Here is a 23650-nt window from a genome sequence, read left to right on the forward strand (position 1 = left end):
CAGCGCAATACGCTTATCGCGGCGGTAGGCCGGGACCTTGTGCTGCCCAGTATAGTCAAAGCTATGCTGGACAGCAACGAGGCCTGGGTGGCAATAGCATCCTTCTGTGAAGACGTGATGTCTCAGAAGGAAGCCGCGGAGCGAGAGCGCGAGGATGATCCAAACGCGCCCTCGCTCCGGCGACGGCGGAGGGGTCAGAGGAGGCGACAATATGATCGCCTCCAGTTTCCTCTCCTCGGTGATGGCCAGCGGGCCGGGGGCGTGGGGGCGCCCCCGCCTGCATTGCACAGGCCACCACCACCGTCGGACGGGAACAGCTGTGTGCTTCCAGCTGTTCCTGTCGCCCCCCGTCCTGGGGGGCTTGTAGGGCCCGCCGTGTAGGCGGGCAATCGCCGGGAGGGGCTGTGGTAGAGAAGGCTTTGTCCGGAAACCCACAGTTTCCTCCCACTTATGGCGAGTGACGGAGCACCGGGGTCTTTTTAGTGGGTATGCCTCGTCCTTCTGACTTGGTGAGCCCCACATAACCTACCCTGTCCCCGCAGGGTAGGTATGCGATTCAACGCATTTTTTCCCCGCAAAAAAAAAAAAAAAAAAAAAAAGGTGATTTGCGGAATCGGCATTTTATTGCGATCTCTTTTCAACTAGTGGTGCGTGATAATCGATTGCGTATTGATTCATTTATCGATACGGCTTAAGCTTTAATTTGAAAGCATTAATAACAAAACATCTGGTAATGCAAGCAATTAAAATCAATTATTCGAAGTATCAATAGATGTCTATTTATTAAAGGATGATTCGGGTAGAACAATATCGAATAATACAAAAGTCGGCAATATTTTATAATTTACAGCACATTAAAGTAATTCAAAATTACGAATTGCATTGGATTTGAAATTTTCTAAATCCTACTAATATTATAAATGCGGAAGTTTTGATGTTTGGATATCTGGATGTTTGTTACTCTTTCACGCAAAAACAGACTGAACTGAACGGATTTTGATGAAACTTTACAGTATTATTGTTTGTTGTCTGGCAAAAGCTAGAAAGTTAAGTATTTTTTTTAAATTTTATCCAAAATGGACTAAAGTTGGAAATTTTGTATCTGTCGCCGACCGCATCGAACTTTACTGTTTATTGCGAGCACATCAAGGTAAAAACTTTAGCACCTTACCTAGTTGCAATACGTGTGATATTCCAACAAAAATGTCTACTCTGATGTGCTGTACAAATCAATTCGGCTCAACGTCCCAACAATGCTTAACACGTTGTTTGCCCGACTATTCTTTGGATTTGTATTCGGACTCAGCGCGGAATGAATTGGTTGGATGCTCCGCTCGTTATGGCGCCATTGAAATGCGACTCGGTTTTAGGAGTTGATTGGCTTACGTTTCAATAGTTTTACTGATTTTGGTAATGATACAAAGATAGAGATAGATTTACGGGAATTCGAACAGATTTGTAGAAATATCATTAAGTTTGTTTACCGCACCTGACTTTATCTATACTTATAATAAATCTGTAGAGAGGTCAATTCTGTACATGAAATATATTTTCAAAATAACTATCAGGGGGTGATTAGTGATCGATACTGATGCCAAAAATGCAATCAGTAAAATTTTTGTCTGTCTGTCTGTCTGTCTGTCTGTCTGTCTGTCTGTCTGTATGTTCCTTATAGAAACAAAAACTACTCGACGGATTTTAACGAAACTTGGTACAATTATTCTTCATACTCCTGGGCAGGTTATAGGATACTTAGGAATTCCCACGGGAACGGGCATTAGCGGGAAAATCCTTTTGTATGAAAAATCTAAACCGCTTAAGTTAGACGCTTGAAATTTGGCAAGCAGGTACCTTAGTAAACTTAAAGCTTAGTTATAACAGGATTTTGCAAAATTCCTACGGGAACGGGAATTAGCGAGAAAAAACATTTGTATGAAAAAATCTAAGCCACGTAAGATAGACGCTTGAAATTTGGCATACAGGTACCTTAGTAAATTTAAAGATTAGTTACAACAGGATATTGCAAAATTCTAACGGGAACGGGAGTTAGCGGGAAAAAACATTTGTATGAAAAAATCTAAACCGCGTAAGTTAGACGCTTAAAATTTGGCATGCAGGTACCTTAGTAAACTTAAAGCTTAGTTGCAACAGGATATTGCAAAATTCCCACGGGAACTGGAATTAGCGGGAAATTCCTTTTGTATGACTGACTCACTGACATACCCACGCTCAGCCTAAACGGCTAAACGTAGGCACTTGAAATTTATAAGGGACGTAGCTTAGGTACCGTAGAGGTGCACTAAGAAAGGAATTCCCGAAATTCCCACAGGAACAGGAATTACCGGGAAAATCCTTTTGTATGAAAAATCTAAACCGCTTAAGTTAGACGCTTGAAATTTGGCATGCAGGTCCCTTAGTAAACTTAAAGCTTAGTTACAACAGGATATTGCGAAATTCCAACGGGAACGGGAGTTAGCGGGAAAAAACATTTGTATGAAAAAATCTAAACCGCGTAAGATAGATGAAGGGGGTAAAACGGGATCCACGCGTACGAAGTCGCGGGCGGCCGCTAGTTAACAAATAAGACGAAAGAACAAGAAAAACAAACTCATTTAAACTCGTTTTCTTTGGAATCGACAGTCTTTCAGTTAATTGACTTTGAAAACCAACACTACAAGAGTGACGTCAAATATTTTTATACAGATTATTAAGAAAATTCTTAAAGAGCTCATAGAAAGTACTTAAATTGATTAACAGTGTTTATTGTACATTATTACGAGTTATCGAAAACTTCTTATGAGTAGGCCTACCTACTGCACGTTTTAAAGATAGTTTTAAAGAAAGAACTATACACAGTATGATTCTCAGATTCTACGATACCAAAGTGTAAGTAGGTATGTAGAAGTGTGCCACAAATAAGAAATAACATGGTAATAGGTACTCACTTGAAGTGCCTTCATCCTTGACGTCTTGTACTATCCGGCGGACGCTCTGCGTGAACTTGCCCACTAGGTTGGTGCTTGCTGAAACAAAGACATTACAACTATTAATACTTATGTCATTATTATCTAGGTAGATACGTCATCATGTTTTCGATTTTATTATATCTTTTTGTTTGAACTCCTACAACCCTAAAATCCTTCCATAACTGAACAGGCTTCTGGGCAACTTCATCTGCACCCTCAAGTCAGATTGTTATCAAGAGTAAGCAACAGACCTATCTATGTATATACTTAGGAATAAAAACGAGATTCTGCCATCTAGCTTAGCTTAAATTTTCTCGACAAAAAATTAGTTCGGAATTAATTCAGCTTAGTTGAGTAGTGAGGCCGTATTAGCCGTAGTGGAAACTAAGTTGTGCCGCAAGTTGGACACGGTTGTGCACTCTCTCGGCCGGCTGAGCCGTCTGAGCCGACCGCCAAAGTCGGGGCTGGCTCGAAAATCCTGAATGAAACGTCACTTGGTATTATACCGTTAGTGGACGTCATGGTTACCGTCCACTACAACTTCTCTATGCTTTTACAATTGAAGTAGTTTTAACACACGTGTAAAACCACCTTGTGGATTGTTCCCACTTTGGCTAGGACGTTAGAGACTTGATTGTACAGTCAATAGCTGCATAAGAGTCATAATGTTCAGCTTGACTCAAAAATAAAGTTCAAGTGTCAGTTGGCTTTGGCGGATCAAAAAGGGACACCAGAATGACCAGGGCCGTCTTCACTTCTCATCTGGTGAAAGATCTTTTATGAGAACAGACGGGGGCCTCCTCGATTGCGGGGCCCTGGGCACGTGGCTAGAGTGCCCAGTGGGAAAGAGGGATCTGAGAATGACGTCAGTCGTTACAACCAACATGATAGATAAAAATGTTTAGTGAGTTTTTAATTACGATAAAACCATTAAGGTTTTCACTCCACCTAATTACAGATTTTCAGCAAAGGAAAATTTAAAAAACAATTAGAAAACGTCTGGTCCCAAGTGCGCGATTGGAAACAATGGCTGATCCAATTGAAGGCAATTTAATTTATTTGAGCTTTTAATTATTCAGGTTGCTGTCGACGCCATTTTAAGTGGTCCTTAAGGCGCATTTTACTGTGATGGTTTTTCCAAACATTTTATTTTCTTTAATGCTAATATGAAGGTAAAAAAATATAATTAAATTTCAAATTAAACGTTTTGACAGCAGCGCCAAGATTTTCACTAAGGATAAGTTGCAATATTATCGAGTCAAATAGCCTTTTCATCCTTAATATGATTATATTTTTAAATAATACTTATAATGGTACTTTGCTGAGACGATTCTCAACACAGAAGCAAAACAATAAAACATGGAACAATCAAAATATCACATAAATCATAAAATCATACAGCCAAATTAAATACCTAGAACAACGGAAGTCAAAGACTTCCTCCCAACGCTTGTCTAGTAGTTTCCAATAAAATCGCCTTAGCACCAACTTTATGAATCCACATTTTCTGGTTGCACAACGATTTATACGCTTCAACATGTTAGTCTTTTGTCCCCAACTACCCCCATTTACTATTCTGTCGCGGCCGCGGCGTGCCGAAAATTGAAAAAGTTTGATACGCCCCGCGGTTACTTCCGGGGAAGCCCCGTCAAGAGTATTAATTTATATCTGACAGCTCAATCGGTCTTGTTAGATGATCTGTTAACAAGTTGCCAGTTTATGGGGAAAATGGCGAGTTCTAATTGGAAATAATTTCCCCTTTGGTCCTTTTATCTTTAATAGCAGCTATGAAAAGTTAGTTAATGTGTGTAACTTGGGAGATTTATGCATTATTCAGTGAATAAATAATGAATGCACATGTTTTGAAAACATACTCGATCGGAAATGTCACTGACAGACGTATAGAAGAAGAAAAATGCCTTTGATTTTTTTTGCGCAGAGGCCTTAGTTTTACGTTATTTATGAAATACATCTAGCTTTTGCCTGCCCAGATAACTACTTACCATAGCACTTTGACAACGTGCGACTGCGGTTTTCCAAACATGAAAATTACTATGCAACTACATTAGCAACTTTGTTTAGTTCAGTATTCTGAAAATCTTGTTTTATACTTTTTCAGCGTACGTTTTTGTCGTAGTTGGGTTTTATGTTCAATAGAATTTTAACTCAGAAGTGTTAGTAAATGTAATGCAAACCAAGTAAACAATGCTAACACTGCACAGTTAACTCAGGCCATAAACATAAATAGGTGGAACATTAGCGAATGCAAATATTATTATGACGGTGTTGCGTGTCCTTAGAGATAATGCGACATACTTTAGTGCAAAAGATATGTTTCATTCGTTACATTAGGTCCTACATTGCACTTTACAGACATTCTTATGTAAGTATATGAATATCCGTGGGCGTATGAAGTGTTGAATTATGTAGATCGCTGTAATATCTGAAGAAGATGTAACATTTATTTGATTTTGCATGAAGGTTATGTAACGTTCTGTTTTCATTACTTCATAAAGAAGAAGTTTAATTCAAGAAGAAGTATTAAAGGAAAGGTATTTCAGAGTTTCAAAGGGTACGTGATTTTTATTCTGTCCCATTTTACGTGATAACGGCTCCGTAACGGTCTAAAAGGTGAAACTTATATTCAGCACCTAACGTAGATTTTTCTTTTAAAAAGTAACGAATTTGAGCTTTATTTCTAAGCCCTAGTGACTATATTTACTGGAATTATTTTTTAGAAATGAAATTATCTTACTATCACAAAGGCGTTTTATTCTGAAACCCCACGAAAAATTTCAAATGTAAGACGTCCAGCTGCGATCAAAATTCCGTGCACGCATTCGCTAACAATTTAGGGACGGACTTGTAAATTGTTGAATGAAACGCTCGCAATTTTTCCATTAGGGCTTGTTCCCACTGAGACTTCCCGTTTTTTGCAGGAACTGTTTTTTACAGAATGTTAACGTTCACACGAACATCCCGTTTACAATGTCCTGCAAAAAACCGATCCTTTAGATTTTGTAACTTGGTTCAAACCAGTTCAAACACACATCTACACATCAGGCTAGATTGCACCATCTTACTTTAACTTTAACAAACGTCAATAACCTGTCAAACTCCATACAAAAAAACCCTTAACGTCGAAGTTAGGTGGTGCAACTCAGCCTTAATGTGTGTCACACGACAGTCCGGTTTTGCGGGATTCTGCATTAACAACAAAACTGGATCGCAGTGGGAACTAGCCCTTACTCAACGGATTCCTCGTTGTATGAGTGAAATATGAATTTCATATTGGTATACTGAAACGTGCTGTAACAACGTTCGTAAAGCTTCTCTGTACGTGTTTATTTTTATCATAAAATAATGTAGTTGTTGGACGATGTTTTCTGGTTTTCTTTTGCATGTTTCGTTACTTATTGCTTTAATAAACATGTTTCTTTATAATAAGACTACAGACAAGAAAATATGACTGTAGGTAGGTATAGCACATCAATCTGTCATTTTTGTCTCATAAAACCAAGGCTGAGTTTCTCCATCTTCCGTTAATTGTAACAAACGTCTGTCAAACTCCATACAAAAAACACCGGTTATAGTGATAGTTGCCCCAGGCAAACTTGGCGGCGCACTGTAGCGGATGAGGCGAAGAAGATCGGCAAGACCTGGAGCGAGATCAAGCGAGAAGCTCAAGACCGAACGAGATGGAGGACTGTTGTGGACGCCCTCTGCCTCATCTAGGGGACATAGGACCATAAGTCAAGTAAGTCAATAGTTATAGTTACGGAAGTTAGGTGGTGCAACTCAACCTTATTATTTCTATTCGCCAGTAGTTTGTTCCCGTTGCCGGGCAACTGAGTTGGGGTAAATACAACGTGTAACCATTCGCGATTCTGTTCTTTGTACACAAACTTTAATGTGGAAGTTAGCCTGCTAGTTTAGGGTTGCCAAAATTCATTACAAAATCGTTCAGTAACCTACATCCTCAAAAGACACGTTTTATAGCAACATTCGCAAATTATACACTTAGTTACTTTAAAAAGTTACTGTCCGCTTAAAAATGTGAAAAATCGTATCCTGTTTCCTCTCAAAGTCCCAACCCTTATTTCATATTTCAGTTTTCCAAATTGTAACTTTATAGGTATTTACCTTGTTTTATCAGTAAGTACTTACATAGTTACTAGTGTACCTACCATGAGTTTACGTTAGGTGTGCTCGCTAGCGAGTACGTCAAAAATTTTTATGAAGATTTTGTTTCTTGAAAGTAGCCGCTAGGGGCGCTGCACAATATGTCATACAATTAATGTCATTTTTTTTACGCAGTCGCTAGCGAGCACACCTAACGTAAACTCATGGTAAGCACATAGGGGGGCCATGCCTCACATTTTGACTGAGGTGTAGAGTTAGAAGCTTGGCTCTACACGAGATAAGATGATAGCTATTTCATAGTTCGTCTTGGCAACATTTTCATAAAAAGGTGAGATTACATTATTCTATTCTTTCTATCTTGACAACCCTAAACTAGCGCGAGGCGGTACTGTGTGTCTGGTAGAAACTACACCGTGAAGCCTTACTAATCGAGCGTGCCTGGAATTGGTAAAGTTTATGTTATGTTAGTGAGGTCATCAGGTGATCCGTCTGCTCGTTTGCCTCATATCACATAAAAAAAAAAAAAAAAAAAAAAGTGAGGCTCACACTTAAAAACAATTAGGCCGTAGTTTAGCTGCCTAACGCCATTCACAAACAGTTCTATGAGGTCTCACAGTGCGCGTGGACGCACAGGGTGACACACGAACCGATCACAGAGCTCTATTCAACGCTGTGCGTTCGATTTGTTGCTGCACTTAAGCAAGTATCGTTTGTGAACACGGGCGTAAGCTTCTTGGTGCTTAGTGTTAGACTGCGTGACTAACGCCCGTATTCACAAACGATGCTTGCTTAAGTGAAGCAGCAAATCGAACGCACAGCGTTGAGTAGAGCTCTGTGATTAGTTTATGTGTCACCCTGTGCGTCCACGAGCACTGTGAGACCTCATAGTAATGTTTGTGAATACGGGCGTAATTAGTTAGTAGCAAGTCTCCTTGTAACCCGGCCGCGTGTCAACGAGATGACGTCAGTAATTGTAGCATAATAATATAGCGCTAGCATTATGTTCCGTGGTTGACAGGACTACGTCATGGTCGACATGTTTTGCTTAACAGTTAGGTAGGTATATCGGTGTTAATTTAAAAAAAAGTGTAGAAAGACGTTATAAAAATATCAAAACATTTCGAATTGGTAGGTAATATCCTTGTAGACTAGTATTATATTATCTGTGCTTGTAGTGAGAAATGAAGGGTTCACAATACAAAATGTCTTTCTAATTTATCGCTTAAATTTTCGTGGATTGGGATTACCCAATTTCAATATATCTGAAAATTAAGCAAAATTAGATTAGTAGTTTACTTGCTAGGCAAAATAAAAGCACAAAAACAATTGGTAATCCAATCAATTCTGAAAGAGACCTCTATTACTTTTTTTCAAAAGCTTAAAACCTTATTAAGAAGAATGAAGTACCTACGAATAAGTACCTACCCACAAGAAACAAGCAATAGTAGAGTATTAAATAAATGCCAATGTGAACCGTATTATTTTATTTTGTTCGAACGATATTCCCCGTGGAAACCATTTGTTTTATTAAATGAGGTATTGTAGTGATTGGAAAAGGCTTTCCTTGTAAGAGAAAATTTTCTACGTACATTGCAAAGGGGATTGAATATTGAGGTTTGAAGTTTCCGCGGTTTGAAGAGAAATGTAAGGTACTCGAGGTTATTTATTTAAATGATTGCATCGCGTGTTTTTATAATAATCTCAACTAGGATATAATGTGAGGATGATTATTATTCCTTCACGCTAAGATAGATTCTTATGACTCGACTACATCAGAACAGACGCATTTTATCGATATCTATACTAGAAATGCCGCGTACAGAGGCTACTGTTAAAGCTGATTTGTCATACCTACTTTAGTTAGCTTCAGGTAGGGCTTGAATCTATGACTTTTCACTAGTTCTTTTAGTAATTTATTGTCAAAAATATTGGTAGGCAATGCATACTTAGTGCCAAATGACTTCCTTAACAGTTCTCAGGCACATCCTATTGATTGTTTTGCAAACATATTTACAAACAGACAAACATTTTACCTCTTCATATAGATATTTGATGGCGTGCACCCGCCTCCGGGTCGGCGCTGTGCACACGCGAAGGAAATGGAATTTCTCACTGCGTTAGTTTGGAGGAGACGTTTTAGTAGGGCTGTCAACAGCATAACTGATTATTAAGTTTATTTTTATAGCTTTGACCTTGACACCGTCTATGTTAAAAAGAATTTTAAGGCGGTGATTCCGTGATTGACTTCATATACCATCATCAGCATGTCAATGTGTCATGAAATGCCGAATTCCCCAAAGAATGATTTTGTAAATAGGCTCTTAATTAGTGCTTAGACATGTGTCTGGGACGTTAGAATGGAACCTACTCTTTATGACTTTTACCTTACCACCTTTTTGGGACAAACTGGCCCGGTGTTTGAGAAGAGCGGCGCAAGAAACTCAAAGCATATAATCTAAAATGTTTTGTCTCAAACATTTTCCACTAAAAATGCCTGACAGCCCTATCACCGGATAAGTATTACGAGAATGAGCAAATAGTAAGTCTGGCCTGGCGAAGCCAGCTAGATTCTTGTGTGGTTTGTGGGTCTTGATTCACGACATTTCACTAAGCTCTTGTGCAAAGAACTGTGGAATATTGAAAGATAGGATTTTTGTATTTACCTCCAGTAATAGTATTCTTCTGTAACTTAGGACCTTTAGATTATTCGGCACCAATCATTTATTCCTTGTACTCACCTGTGCATTTTAGGCAAATAAAGATTTATGATTATAATTCAATCCTATTTGTGACGTTGATTTCTTCATTTTGACATCTACAACAAGCACTTTAACTAAAAAGAAAGATTTTTAAATTATACAAGAATGTTGTCTCCTGCTTTTATTTCTTACAGCCAACAAAACACAAAACGGCGAAGCGCAGAAAAATAGGGAAAGTTGTAAAGAGCGTCTCAGTTTCGTTGAAAAAGTTCGATGCAAATCTAATGATAAATTCCTGCGGGTATTCGGGAAAACGTTAAAAGTAACCCGTCGCGCCTAATGAAAATTAATTATCGACCCTCCATTCTGCTCGGGGTTTACAGATTTAATAAAGTTATTGCACCCTCATGGTAGGGCTGGTGCATCCAGAATACCTCAATTTAATACCGCCTGCTTTATTTTCAGTTGTCCCTAAGGTTGACTGGAGGAAAATGCCGAAAGGCATTAAGTCCACTGTATGTGCACTGTTCTATGTGCATATAAGTTTAAATAAATAAATAAAATATACGGGTCATTTATCTCTGAATCTCTGATTCTTCTACAGCTCAAAAATGAAGCAAATTAGTCTATCATTATAGGGATAATCGTAATAAATTATAACACTTTCTCATACTAATTTTAAACATACCTATTTGAGAATAAGAAAATCATCCAATCCATCCCATAAGAAAGTAAAATTTAAGTCACATTCTTAACTCTCAGTCTTATTTAAATAAAGGGAAAAGCTATAATTAGATAAAATGCCTTTTCCCTCAATAAAATTAATACGAGAATGATAAGGGAGAGTCCGGTAATTTGGACCAGTTTTTTTCAATCCCATTTTACACATAGTTTTCTTTTGTGTTTGCTAATGTTCATGGTATATAATTAAAGATAAATTATTCAACTTACTATTTCATAGGTATTAATCAACACAATTGTTGTATATTTAGCACAAATCAACAAAATACGAGTTCCGAGCTTCGGTCCAATTTAGCCAACCGGTTCGATAATTTGTACCACAGGGTTACTAAATTGGATTTCAATAAATTTCAAGCCTATAAAAAAACTATGGCAAAATATTATACGATACATTCTTAACAAATTAGGTAACGAAAAGGAACAGTAGTTAATAACATAGACAATGGATATTGTTTTAGTTAAAAGTAAAAGTTTTGTAATTCCAATTATCGTAACGCACACTAATACCTTATCTACTTTGCCAGTCTTTTGCTTTCATTTATTGTTAGTCAAACATAACTACGCTATTATAACTTCAAAATATGATTTACTAAAAAAAAATTCAAAATCCTTTGGTAAAGTTCCATACAACTTGATGTGGTACAATTTAGCCGACTAGGTGATAGTGCTTTTAAAAAATAGGTAAAAAATATAGCTAATAAATACCGAAAAATGTTTCAAATAATTGTAATGCACACTAATTTACGCTTCTAAATAATATATTAGAAACACCCAGTGATTAAATTTAACAAAATTATAAACTAAACATGCATTGTCAAAAGTAACTTGAAAACAATGAAAAAATACTTTTCAAAATAAAACACACGTGTTCGTTGTCACGGCAAAAACCACATGGCCGATATTAATTGAATTTAGTTGTGTATCGCTGAGTGTTGCAATTACAGACATTCAATAAATACTTTACGAAATATGAGGGTGGTACAATTTACCCGGCGGTACAATATACCGAACTCTCCCCTATGACTAAATCTTCAACAAAAAATTTTACTAAGAGATTTTAGACCAACCCCTAAAACCTCCCTAGGAAAACCACGTTTCCCAGAGGCGAGTGATAGGCTAACATCTTTCTGTGGCAAGCGGAATGGTTTGAGCTGTTAACAAATCCAGTTTGCAGAACCTGACAACCCTGCCATCAAGATTCCCTCCAAAGCGGAATATTGTTTGAGAAGAAGCATTATTTTCGCGGGCTGTTGTCGGGAAATTTTTCCATAAACGCTCGCTCAAAAGTTTACACCCGGAAAATGCTGGTAATAAAAGTTTTACAAATTAATGATGCCCATGATGACATTGGCGAATAATGAGAACACTTGACAAAGCCGTCTGCTTCATCCCTTGTTTTGGAACAATTGGTTGGATTCGTGCTGTTTTTGTTAACGTGTTTATCCACACAGAACTTGTTTGCTTTTAGATATGCCTAGTTGTTAAAAATCTAGATTTTTTTAAATAGTGAAGTATTTTTAAGCAATTTTAGTATTTCAATTTCTAGAGTTGGGATCGCATGACGTTAAAATACATTTCGACGATGAGGAAAACTGAAATTATTTTCCATCGATAGTGATACATAGAAACTGATTAAAGCGAATAAAAGTATACTGTAGTGAAAGGAGAGTGTCTTAATATAATTAAGAATTTCCCTTAAGATATTCCAGCCTGTGCTAGTTGAAGGAACATCAAACAGTTTTAATCTCAAGACCCTTCGGACCTAAAATTGTGCCGAAGCGAAACCTTTTTCATGGAGTTTTATCAGCAATTCCGATGGGATCCTTTTAGCTTGTTCTTTGTATTTATTTGCGTGTAAATTAGCGAATAGCGAGTTACTTTCAATGGTACGGCTGTTCCTATTAATTTTCATTACTAAAAGGGCTTATTTGTTGCGAGACTAAAGTAATTCCAGCTGAACATATTTGTTTAGGATTTTTTTACTCGAAACGTAGATCTCTCAAAGGAAATTAATAACTTATCTAAAAGGACACGTAAATATCTAGAAAAGTATTTTTCTCGTTGAGAAATAAAATACTAATGAGACGATACTTGGTCGCCGTGGAAGAAAAAATAATAAAACACTTTATGTTTATACCATTATAAGTGTACTTATGTGTTTATTCCAGGCAATGTTAACGGTGTATATCCTCGGTGTTTTATTACGTTTCATTAGGAGTTTGCAGGCTGACGTTTTATAGACAGGTTTACTACGCTGCCTAATGCCGTAGTAACACCTAAGGTGGTTTTAGCGTTAAGACGGTCCTATACTTCTATAGAATTTTTAACTTAGGTACCCAATTATGTCTATAAGCGGATGGTTTAATACCGATAGGTATTATTGATATACTCAACTGTGTATTTAATGGTAAAGTAATCAAATTTTATACACCTTTTGTTTTCAAGGCATTTTATTGAGCGCAACAGGTATTTTCCAAAATAAGGGGTATTTTTACAAGTTTTCATTATCTTGGATGGAAGTAGTCATTAGTGAGTAACTCTTAACACCCGGTAAAGAGTTGTAAATCTTATCTTCAGACAATGATGTCTCTCTCGCTCTACAATTTAGTCACACCATGTTTTGAAATCATTAATCTAGTCTAAAAACAAACCAAAGAACTACAAGGCAAAACTCATTACCGTCTCCATCATTCGCGACAGCCGTAGATTGTCAATTCTCTCTGTAATTCCAGTACTGATCCGTATTTTATATTTTTCATTAGCGCCGGGCCTGGTTTATGGTGGGATCGCGAGCACTCCCCTAATCCCGGGAATTAAGCGTTAACAGTCTGTTGCTTGCTGGTACTTTGTAATAAATACTGAGACATCTATCGGAAAAAGACTGGAAGAAACAACTTTTGCTGCAGTTATGCATAATCCCAGTTGTTGTAGGGACATTAAAACTTGACTAAGCATACCAGATCTTAATGGAGAGACAGGGTACTTCAAGTTTGACCAAAGTAGACCTAAATGTTTAAATACCTACGCCCGAATGACGTTTAAGTATGAGGTAAGGATATTAACGTAGGAGGTGAGTTTAATCCTCACTAAAGCAAACATTTACAAGACACATGTTAGTTACACCATATTCTGTGGTTACACTCCAATTTATTGTCATAGCTTGTAACTAAATCCCTTACACTATCTAAATACATCTCCGAAATACAAAAGCAGAGACATTTTAGGTGAATTTAATGCATTTCCAACTGTAAATTTAACTATAAGCAGGACTGAAACTGAGGTGAACTGAAAAGCGTACCAAAGGGGTGTCACAACAGATCCTGAAATCTCCTTCTTAGTTTAGTTTACTTCGGTGTGATACCTTGTTTACTAGTGTTTTATCAGGTACAGTTGACGATAAAACGTGTTACAAACATAAATAGCGATCTTTTAGATTACGTTTTTTTGCCATGAGGCAATTTTTGGCGTATGAACGAGCGCTACATTTTTAACTTCAATTAACTGACCGCAAGTTCACGAGTTTAGCGATGCACTTGTACAACATTCGCACTTACTAAAGAACGCTTGGATTAGAACAAGAATGGATAATTTGAAAAAGCCTGAGTTACTGGTTGTCTTTTAAATAATATGCAATTTAAACAGGTAGGGCAAAAGGCAAAAGTTAAGTAAATAATTGATATTTGTCGTCAAACAAGGACTCATCATTTGGGCAGTCAGAAATACGAGTCGAACAAGGAGTCATCATTTTGGCAGGCAGATATCCAAAAAAGTATGTATTAGTCACTTTTGACATTGAAAAACCAACGTGTTAATTTAAAGTCATTAAAAACTAGGTATATTTCTTAAAAAGCCTGTCCTTATTTTTTAAAAAACATAACTCTCCTTCTGGCGCAGTCGGGTAAAAAGGAATTCTTATGAGATAAATTCTATCTAATAGCAAAGTAGCCAACGCGACTCTTTTGCCAATTAACTCGCATTACTAAAACGGCGGAGTATAACTCATGTTCGTTAATAACGTTCCCCGGGGAACGTTTCGTTATCTCCAAGACGTATTACGGCACTTTTATAAGCCGTACTTAATGGCTATGTGGAGCTAGTTGCTATCTGCAGATAGCATCTGAATGGCAACTGAATGTCTTAATCGAAATGAAAGTGATTTTATAAGATCAGTTTTGATTGAAGAATGATGATTTTTATTTCATTAATAGATTTTAATAGTCTAAAGTTTGAAATGGAAGAGGGTCGGGCATGTAATCAGAGGTTTAGAAAAAGAAAAAAATGTAGCTACCCTAGAAGTGAAAAAGGAAGATTTTAGGCATCTCACGGATAAATGTTATGACAACATAAATCAGAGGCTGGACAATCTGGACATAGTATGGAAAAGTATGACAGTGAATACCCATATTAAAATTGCGCCGTAAAATGCTATTAGAAAACAATTACCTCTTTAAATAAATTTAGCTATCGATAATTCCAAATGCGTGTTAGCTTCATAAAAGCTTATTGTTTTCTGGAATTATGCTTTTTATTTATCTTCGGTGACCTAAGGATGAGCTCATAAGGTCTTGCCCTAAAGAGTCTGAATCACGAGGATTTGCATACTGATTCACATATCTTTCGTGACGGCTTACCTTTCAATGAAGCGGGGAAGTGAATCAGGCTTGGGTTGGAATACTAACCGACATTAGCATAACGATATGTGTATTGAAATAACACTTAAATATTATTATCCTGCACGGTTTTTTGGGGACGTCATTTTTTAGTTTGCGCCCCTACACTCGCTATTGAGTGAAGCTTTGTGTTTCTACGATGTAAAGAGAACACCTACTTAGCAAATTAAACGTGCATTTTTATGCAATAAGTACAGCACTTTTCATAAAGAAACGTCCTACTGTGCTGCAAATGGTGGTTAACACCTATTTACTAAAACTACTGTGAATGTATAACATGCATTTCCCAAGCTTATGTAGGTACTTATTTTAAGTTTATTAATTGTCTGTTCGAGTACACTGTAGTTCCAGTTCTAAGTGCTAAGAATTATGGCTCTAATGGCAACGCGTATCTTAATTATATTGTGCCATAAGAGCAAAGAAGGAACGTTAGTAGGTAGGTAACACTTTACTTCCGTAAGACTAACCCTTATTTTTATAAAAACAGAATTCAGTAGATTTTGAACTCCACCGCAGATTGAGACCTTTATGTCCGTTTTCACCATCAATACCTAATTTTAAGTGTCTAGGGGTCACTGGTAACACATAACAGGAATTTTATTTTCGTAGGGGTCACTTAATTTAGGATGGTGACAACGAGCATAAGTCAGCCGATAGTTTGGTGGGATTCCAATTTGTATGATGAATTAGCAGAATCCATTTGCAACAATACCTATTTCTGTTAGATGTTTAAGGGTAGGTAGGTATACGTAGGATGATGAAACAAACGCTGGCCGTAACAGCGTATTACTTATTACACTTGGACATTTGGACGGGTTCATCCAGTGTCTAAGTAGCTCAGTTGGAAAAGCAGTCACCCGGCAAACGGAAGGTCGTGGGTTAAATTCCCGCTTTAGGCAGTTCTATTTTTTTAAAAGTTATTTATAATTTTCAAATTAGTTTGAGATGCGACTCTTAACGCTAAACATTAAATAACCAAATCCATGTACCTACCTGATTTGCGCACTTTCATACTGATTAACAGCACGGCCAAACTATCGGCCGACAAAAAGTTAAGTGTGCGGAGTGTCTAACACATAAAATAAAAAATGAATCGCCCTGTGCGAGAATTTTATGTAATATCAATCAATCCATTTCATCTAGCATATTTTTTATTAAGGGCCGTAAATTCCTGATTACATTTAACATTCTTTTTTATCTCCTCAGCGCCGCGTAATTAAATGACAATCTATTTCCAACATTTTATGAGTATACCCGAAGTGTACCCGGACCGTATTTCCATTTTCCGGGACTTAAAAATTGACCCTTTTCCGGATTGCCGGGAATGGAGTTATGAATCTTGCTTAGCTCTGTAGATTGATTGAATTGAAAGTAAATTTTGTTTGGATTAAATTATTATTTTATTTACATTTTAAGGTTTTTGATGTTTTATGAGGGACGAGACTACGGGGCGAACGGGTCTGCGACATTTTTTGTTTTAAAAGTGTTAAAAAGGTAACATTTGCTGATGATTAGTGTGATGTAATTGACAAATACAATAAAAATCTAACAACAAATTAAATCAATAATACAAATTAATGGTAATATACCTGAACACTTTCGCGTTAAGAACCCTTTTTACTCAAATACTTATAATACGATACAAAACTCATAACAACACAATTAAGATGTAGCAGATGGTGGAGTAACTAACCGTGAACGGCTCACGTACGAATCCATTACTAGATCCCGCCCTAATATAGTAGAAAATGAAGGAAAATGGCGGAGAAACGCGAATATGACAAATTACTTACGTTCCCACATCAGCGTATTTGCTTTTTCACGCTCTTAAGCGTAGACTTGTTAAGAAAAAGAATGTTCGCCAATCATCCTGCTGGGGAAAGGTTATACGGAAAGGTAGCAATGATTTCTTGCTTGAAAAATGATTCTAAGGCCAAGATATACTAGCCTAGTTTGGCAGGTTTCGTCTTTAAATTCGCTACGAAAAAGGAGCACCAACCATTTTAACCACCATTTCGAATGTGCAAAAATGGCACAAATAGCACATTTGAAATGTCCTGCCACACTAGAAGCAATAAAGCTGGACAATATTTGGTAATTATCTCGATCTTCTTCAATGAAATCCCTAACATATCCGCTAACATAAGCTATTCTAATTGGGGGACTGGGTAACTCGTGAGTTCATAGGGAGGCACGTATTCCTTTGAGAATCAAACTTCTTCGGAGTTAAAGGCCGGATGCCCCAGAGACATGCTGTCTTTCCGTAGTTTTACAAAGGAGTTGCTTATAGTTAGTGGAACGTTTGCAGCATTCATTTACCATTCTAGGAACATCTGGGGGCACGGCAGTGCCCCCACCAAGTCGAGCTAATAATATACAGTCGCTTTAGGATTGGCTTACGTTTTATCGCAGCGTTCGTTGGGTGCTTCCTAGTAAAATGAAATGAAGCATATGAGGTTTTAACCCTTTGCATAAGGGTCGGGGTGACTTACTAGTACATAAGTGCTGCAGTGGACTGTCATGACCTATTAAGCATTACTTTTTCCAAAAATATAGTCCTACTTCAATAGTCGAAATAAAGTTGACGGAGCAAATCTGATCGTTTGCGAAATTTCTAGCCTCATAACTTACAACACAATAATTGTTCTTAAAGTCACTACTTCTAAGTCATTCAAATTATTATCCTCCAGTCTTTCAGATTTCTTATAGTTGCTTTTGGATTCATGTTTTGAAGTCATTATGGGCTAAGCACCATAATTTTGCGGGTCTACAATTATCCATTAACAAAGACTGGCACTTGACTGCACTTGTGGTCTGAAATAACAAAGGTACAGTCGCATCACGACCGAATGAGTCACTGAGTCCCCATTAAGTACAGTCACATTGTAAAACTGTGGTACAATCGTGACTGAGAGACGTGCAATCCCTTAGTTCGATGCGAATGAACGCAATTAGTGTCGTTGGGAAATCACAGACTGGTCATTTCTGATTTAGAAATGTTGGTAATTATCTGTGAGGTGCAACAACAACAATCGGTTTAGTGCTTATAAAATACCGTCGCTTTCAGGTAGACAATATATTGGCATAAATGCTGATAACGAATACTGATTCCGTGGTTCGTTTTGGTACCCTAGTAGCTTCGATCGTATACATAAAACAGTTAATACTTTGTATACGCGACATCATCATCATTTCAGCCATAGGACGTCCACTGCTGAACATAAGCCTCCCCAATGTTTCCACAATGGTGGACCGACGACCTCATAAAGGTAGCGGGAAGGCGCTGGATGCAACCGGCCATTGTGGAAGTCGAATATTATGAAAGTGAATGCTATACTAGGTGCAAAATAATGTCTATAGGTACAGATGTAGGTTATGTATCTTACGATATACAATAGTTTAAATCGTGTTCCATAAAAACTACAACTATCCTTCCTAGTCTATACAACTCTTGATACCAGTTTTTAGTTTTTTCCGGCTCTGTAGAAGGAACATATTTTTATACGCTATCAAAACTTTTATCTATGCTAAGATGTGGCTGATTAGAGCACTTTACGAGGGCCCGATACCAAAAGCAGTATTCTTGGATCGTAAAAGGTGGCCATGTTTTACGTTAACTTCGTGTGTAGTGCGTCTATTTTAAGAATGTTTTTTTCTCATCCTGTTACATCACATGAGTGTACATTTTATACAGACAAGCTAAACATTTTTTTTTTTTTGTTCTTTTGACGCGTGCTGGTAGTTTTAGGAGCTTTTCCAGCTTCACCGAGCAGAGTGGCGAGTACATGTTGTGGAGTTTTAATAAAAGCAACAAGTTTTATAACAAAATGTATACAGCAAAATGTATGAAGCAATAAACGTATTGAGTATTGAGCCTGATAGGCTGTCGGTCGACTGTACATGTAATGGACTGTACACATGGATATTTAAATGCATTAACCATGTTTCATTAATTGGCAATAACAATTTTGTGAAAAGATAGGTAGGCCTTTGTCCAACAGTGGCCGTCATTTGGCTGAAAAGAACGAACGAAAAAACAAAAAGCTAAGATTGTTGAAAAAAGTGTAGGTATTAATTTACGTATGCTATTTGAGTCAACTACAAAGTAAAGCTTTTATAACAAAAATTTAAAACGGATCAGGTATTTCTCTGATAGTTTTATGAAAGCAATTTTGTTTTACACCCCTTGCAATGGAATTTTTCGATTGAATATTGCTCAATAACAGAGTTTTCAATCTGAGGTGAATTTATTGGAAAACTTAATTGAAATATTGTTTGTGCATTCGTGTTGATTTATATAAAAGTGATAATTGATTGAAAATATTTATTGATTTTAAAGATACGTGGTATTAGTTCAAACCCTTAAAAAAGCTTGATTATAATCCGATGATCTATCTTTGAAATCATTGCATATACTTTTATGATTCTTTCACTATTTGAAGCCTACATTAATCCATGTGGACGCTACTGCTCTATAAATCTATACTTTTGGTTGTGTGTGATTTTTAGATATCAATAATCTCGTTTTCTTGCCTCTTCAGAAGTTCTGCGATCTTTCATTACGTGACCATTTCCGTGTACAATATTACTTTATCTAGAGGGTGTACAGTCAACAGTAAAAGTGCTGTGTGGCGTCAGTAGCTAATCTTAGGTATATTTTACCTACCTACTACTAAGATCAGTTCAACGCTACAGAGTATGTAAGTAATTACCAGCAAATCGTTTATAGTATTGAGTTTTTGATTTTGGCTATCGACTTTTGCTGTTGACTGTACCAGTGAACCTTGGGGACTGTTTTATTCACTTACGTTAGTAATTACCTGCTTTATTGTGAAACTATTTTGCCAAAGGGTCATAGCACTCGCCAGTTTATGTATTTTAAATAACATTTTATTGTCGCACGGTGGCTGATTGTCGAAATAATGAATAAAACCTTCAACGATTGGACTCACTAGTGGTCCTCCAACAAAAGATTTTTATTGTGTCAAATTTCTAGGCGCAAAACACTCAAGATTCCAGTGAATTCCTTAAGAATGACATTGATGCAGCTAAAGAAATGCGGTCTGCTTATCATTTAATTAGGACTGGATAGTTTTTTACACACCATAAAGGTAAGATTACTGACGACATCATAAAGGTAGCAGAAAAGCGCTGGACGCAAGCCGCTACCAACCGGGTAATATGGAAAGCATTGGGGGAGGCCTATGTTCAGCAGTGGACGTCCTATGGCTGAGATGATGATGATGATGATGATGGATAGTTTTTATCACATATTTACTGCCAAAAATAAAGCTCTTAAGTCTTAGCCACTGACTGCTTAATGTGCCAGTGTTTAGTCTAGTTAGACTGTAACTAAAGCAAGTCCCAAATTAACTTTTGCAAGCGGCTCACCAGCGAACTCAGAATGCAAATTGATGCAAATTCTCTAAATTTTTAGAGGTTGTTTGTAATTCCGTTTAAACCATCTGCGGTCTATTTTGAGCTAATTGCGGTTTTGTAAGAATCTATTGGTTTATTTTTCGGAGTAACAGGATAGCTGCTAAACTTTTTCTGTAGGAAAGGTAAATAAGGGAGATTGCACCGCTGGAACAAAAACCTTATTTTCCCGAACCATCAGAAAGACAAATCGAGAAGTAGGTACTACGATCAAATATCTGCCAAATAAACAAGTGATCTCAGACCACTCAGTATCTAGCAAAACAGATTTCTTTATGCTAGGAGCAGAGCATGGATGATCGAACGAAAACAAAACTTTCAGCAATCTAACCTCCCAGTTGATTTCATACCGACTCCATACCATGTAGGTCATCTGTTTATTTAATAAGACCTCATTATTTTTCCGTAAAAGAGCATTATGTAATCTGTGGTATAATCTCAAACGGCAAGGAACGAAGCAACAATGGCCGTCAGGAGTCGAGCACCGAGCAGTTCGAGACAGCGTAATTGGGTCCCGGGAGATCGACTGTCAGCGCCAAGCGCCCCATCTGATTTATTGCTGTTTTTAAGCATTTCTGAGTTATTTATTTATTAAGCTTATTGGGTTTTTTAAGAATTTTCCACTGGCATAGTAACTTGTACCTCAAACTTCGTGTCCGGTTTCGTTCTCTCTCTCAGCCTGTGAAAATAATGTCCAAATCAGTCAAATCAATCCAGTCGTTTTTAACACCAAGCTACCGACAAATATAGAGAACATGGTTTAGAGAAACAGTAAGACTGACTGGTATGATCTGGTATTAGATTAGATAGCCTGCTTATATTTTTTCCACAAAAGAAGGATTTGTAAACCTAAATAGTCAAGGTTTTCCTACAAATTGGCTGTCACTTGTTAAGATAAAAAACTTCATCCAAACAATCAGCGTATTTTATGCAGAATTTCAACCCATCATCATCTTAAGAGCGCTTTCACATTTAGGTGACTTTAGGTGACGCGCTGCCGATTATTTCATACTATATGACAGCCGATTCCTGCCTTCACATTATAAAAACGCCGCTGCCGCGCTGCTGTCGCGCTTCTCACGCCCTAATATGAAAGCGGCCTTATAGCTAATCTTATGGACTATCAATAAATGCCATCTTATAAATGTTTGCCTCTCCCAACGCGAGCATTGCCGATCTACTCAAGTTCTCGCCAAAAAGCTCGATAGTTTACAAACGATACGTTCCAATAGCACTCCACATTTGATAGCGGACCCAATACAACCATAATAATGTTGTGTATCGAACTGGGCCCGATTCCTTTTTTCGAACGGGTATAAAATTAAAGATTTAGGTACCTCTTGTCGCAGAAAAATATCGGATTACACTGGCAACCGCTTATTCTCCTATTATGCTTTTTATTGGGTCCTTTTACCTTTTTCTCGTAGTTAGTATGTTCCTTTTACCTATTATGTTGATTTCTTTCTATAATTTACATGTTTTGTTTAAATAGGTCTTTTCTAGTTGGTGAGTGACTTTTTAGGATAATCTACAGTTGAGTGTTTCAACAGACGACGTCTGGTTAACTGTTCTTTTGAACATCGTCATCCATGGACAATTTAAAAATAACTTCTCTATAGTTAATTCTCTAATTGTCTCCAACGCTCGACTCCAACCGATTTTTGTATTGAAATAACACCTCAGAATCGTCTCCTTCGGGTTTTTGCCGTAACGTTCCTTAAAGACGTCCCAAGCGCCTATCTCCTCCAAGCAGGGATGAGTGTGTGTGCCCGATAATGCGACCATATATCAACCGTGCCTTTGTGTGGGTACGCGACATTGTTCAAAGCTATATTGACATCGATGAGGGATTGCTTCATACGCAAATAAAAAGAAATCGATTGTCTTTCATCTTTGGCCTACGGAGATGGCGGGAGATGAGGCAAACTCATTAGAAGTCCTATAAATCGAGTTTGGAAATGCGAACTGGGAAGTATGGGTATCATTCAAATTTAAAAGAAGAAAAAAACACAGCTGAAGTTGCACTTTTACATAATTAGTAGATAAACTTAATTGCACGTTAGTTACCTACTCGTAAGTCACCGCATTTTAGCGTCTTTGGAGGTTGCATACCAAGAGCTATGAGTTAAGTTAGTTTAGCGTAGGTCGCATAGCTGACGCATAGTTGTGTTTTGGGGTCGTATTGCGTAAAAAAGTTACATTTGAGCCCGTTTTACTAAAATCTTCATATATTTTTGAACGCGTTCGCTAGTGACGACGTTGGATTTAAACTCACAATATATGCAAACACTATGGAAAACTGTGTCAGCGAGTTAAGCTATGTGGCCTGAGCATTGTGGCTGAAATATGATTAGCTGCAACCGACATTAATGTAAAAATCTTGCACTGATTGCTAGTTTCTCACTTTTCGAAGTCATTTTCATTTCATTAAACTTTCTTTGACAATAGAGATTCCATACGTTCCACCACTTCGTCCATTATACGTCAATTTGTCTTTTAAAGTGAATAAGTCCAGCTCCGGACTTTCAATAAGAGCGCTGTTACAAAGACAAATGGTATTTATAGGAATTTTATCAAGCCTTTCAATGCGGTGCCTATAGGAATTAAGGGAATCAAAGTGATTTTATTTGTGCTGAGTGTAGGGTTGGCAGAAGTAAACCATTAATGGAGCAATTAATATGGTACCTAAAGACATTTAAAATAGGCGTAAGTGGCACAATGAAATATCATTGATTTATTCAGCACAACTGAAAAATATGGAACTAATGCCAATAAGATTTACTCTTGTGCTGATTGTTATTTTGTTCTACGAGTAGAATTTTTATTTAAGTAATTTTATGGTGGTCCCTTATTTGCCAGTGATCTTCCGATAGTTTTGCTGAAAATCCAGTACACCGATAACTTCAGAAGTAAGTTTTCTTTTTAAAAAATGACTAACAGGAATATACGATTTTCTCCTATTGGATTCACTTCACTAAAGTGTGTGTAGTTGCTT

The 23650-nt window shown here is 37.3% G+C and overlaps 1 protein-coding gene across 1 annotated transcript in view; it reads right to left on the reverse strand.

The window, feature by feature from the left end:
- Positions 1–23650, reverse strand: part of LOC135074239 (uncharacterized) — a 68813-nt gene that overhangs the window by 23941 nt on the left and 21222 nt on the right. Inside the window, exon 3 of the mRNA XM_063968533.1 lies at positions 2946–3023. Coding sequence (XP_063824603.1) covers positions 2946–3023 — 78 coding nt within the window. The remainder of the gene's footprint in view (positions 1–2945; positions 3024–23650) is intronic.

Source organism: Ostrinia nubilalis, chromosome 8, assembly GCF_963855985.1.
Source record: "Ostrinia nubilalis chromosome 8, ilOstNubi1.1, whole genome shotgun sequence".
Classification (NCBI taxonomy): domain Eukaryota; kingdom Metazoa; phylum Arthropoda; class Insecta; order Lepidoptera; family Crambidae; genus Ostrinia; species Ostrinia nubilalis.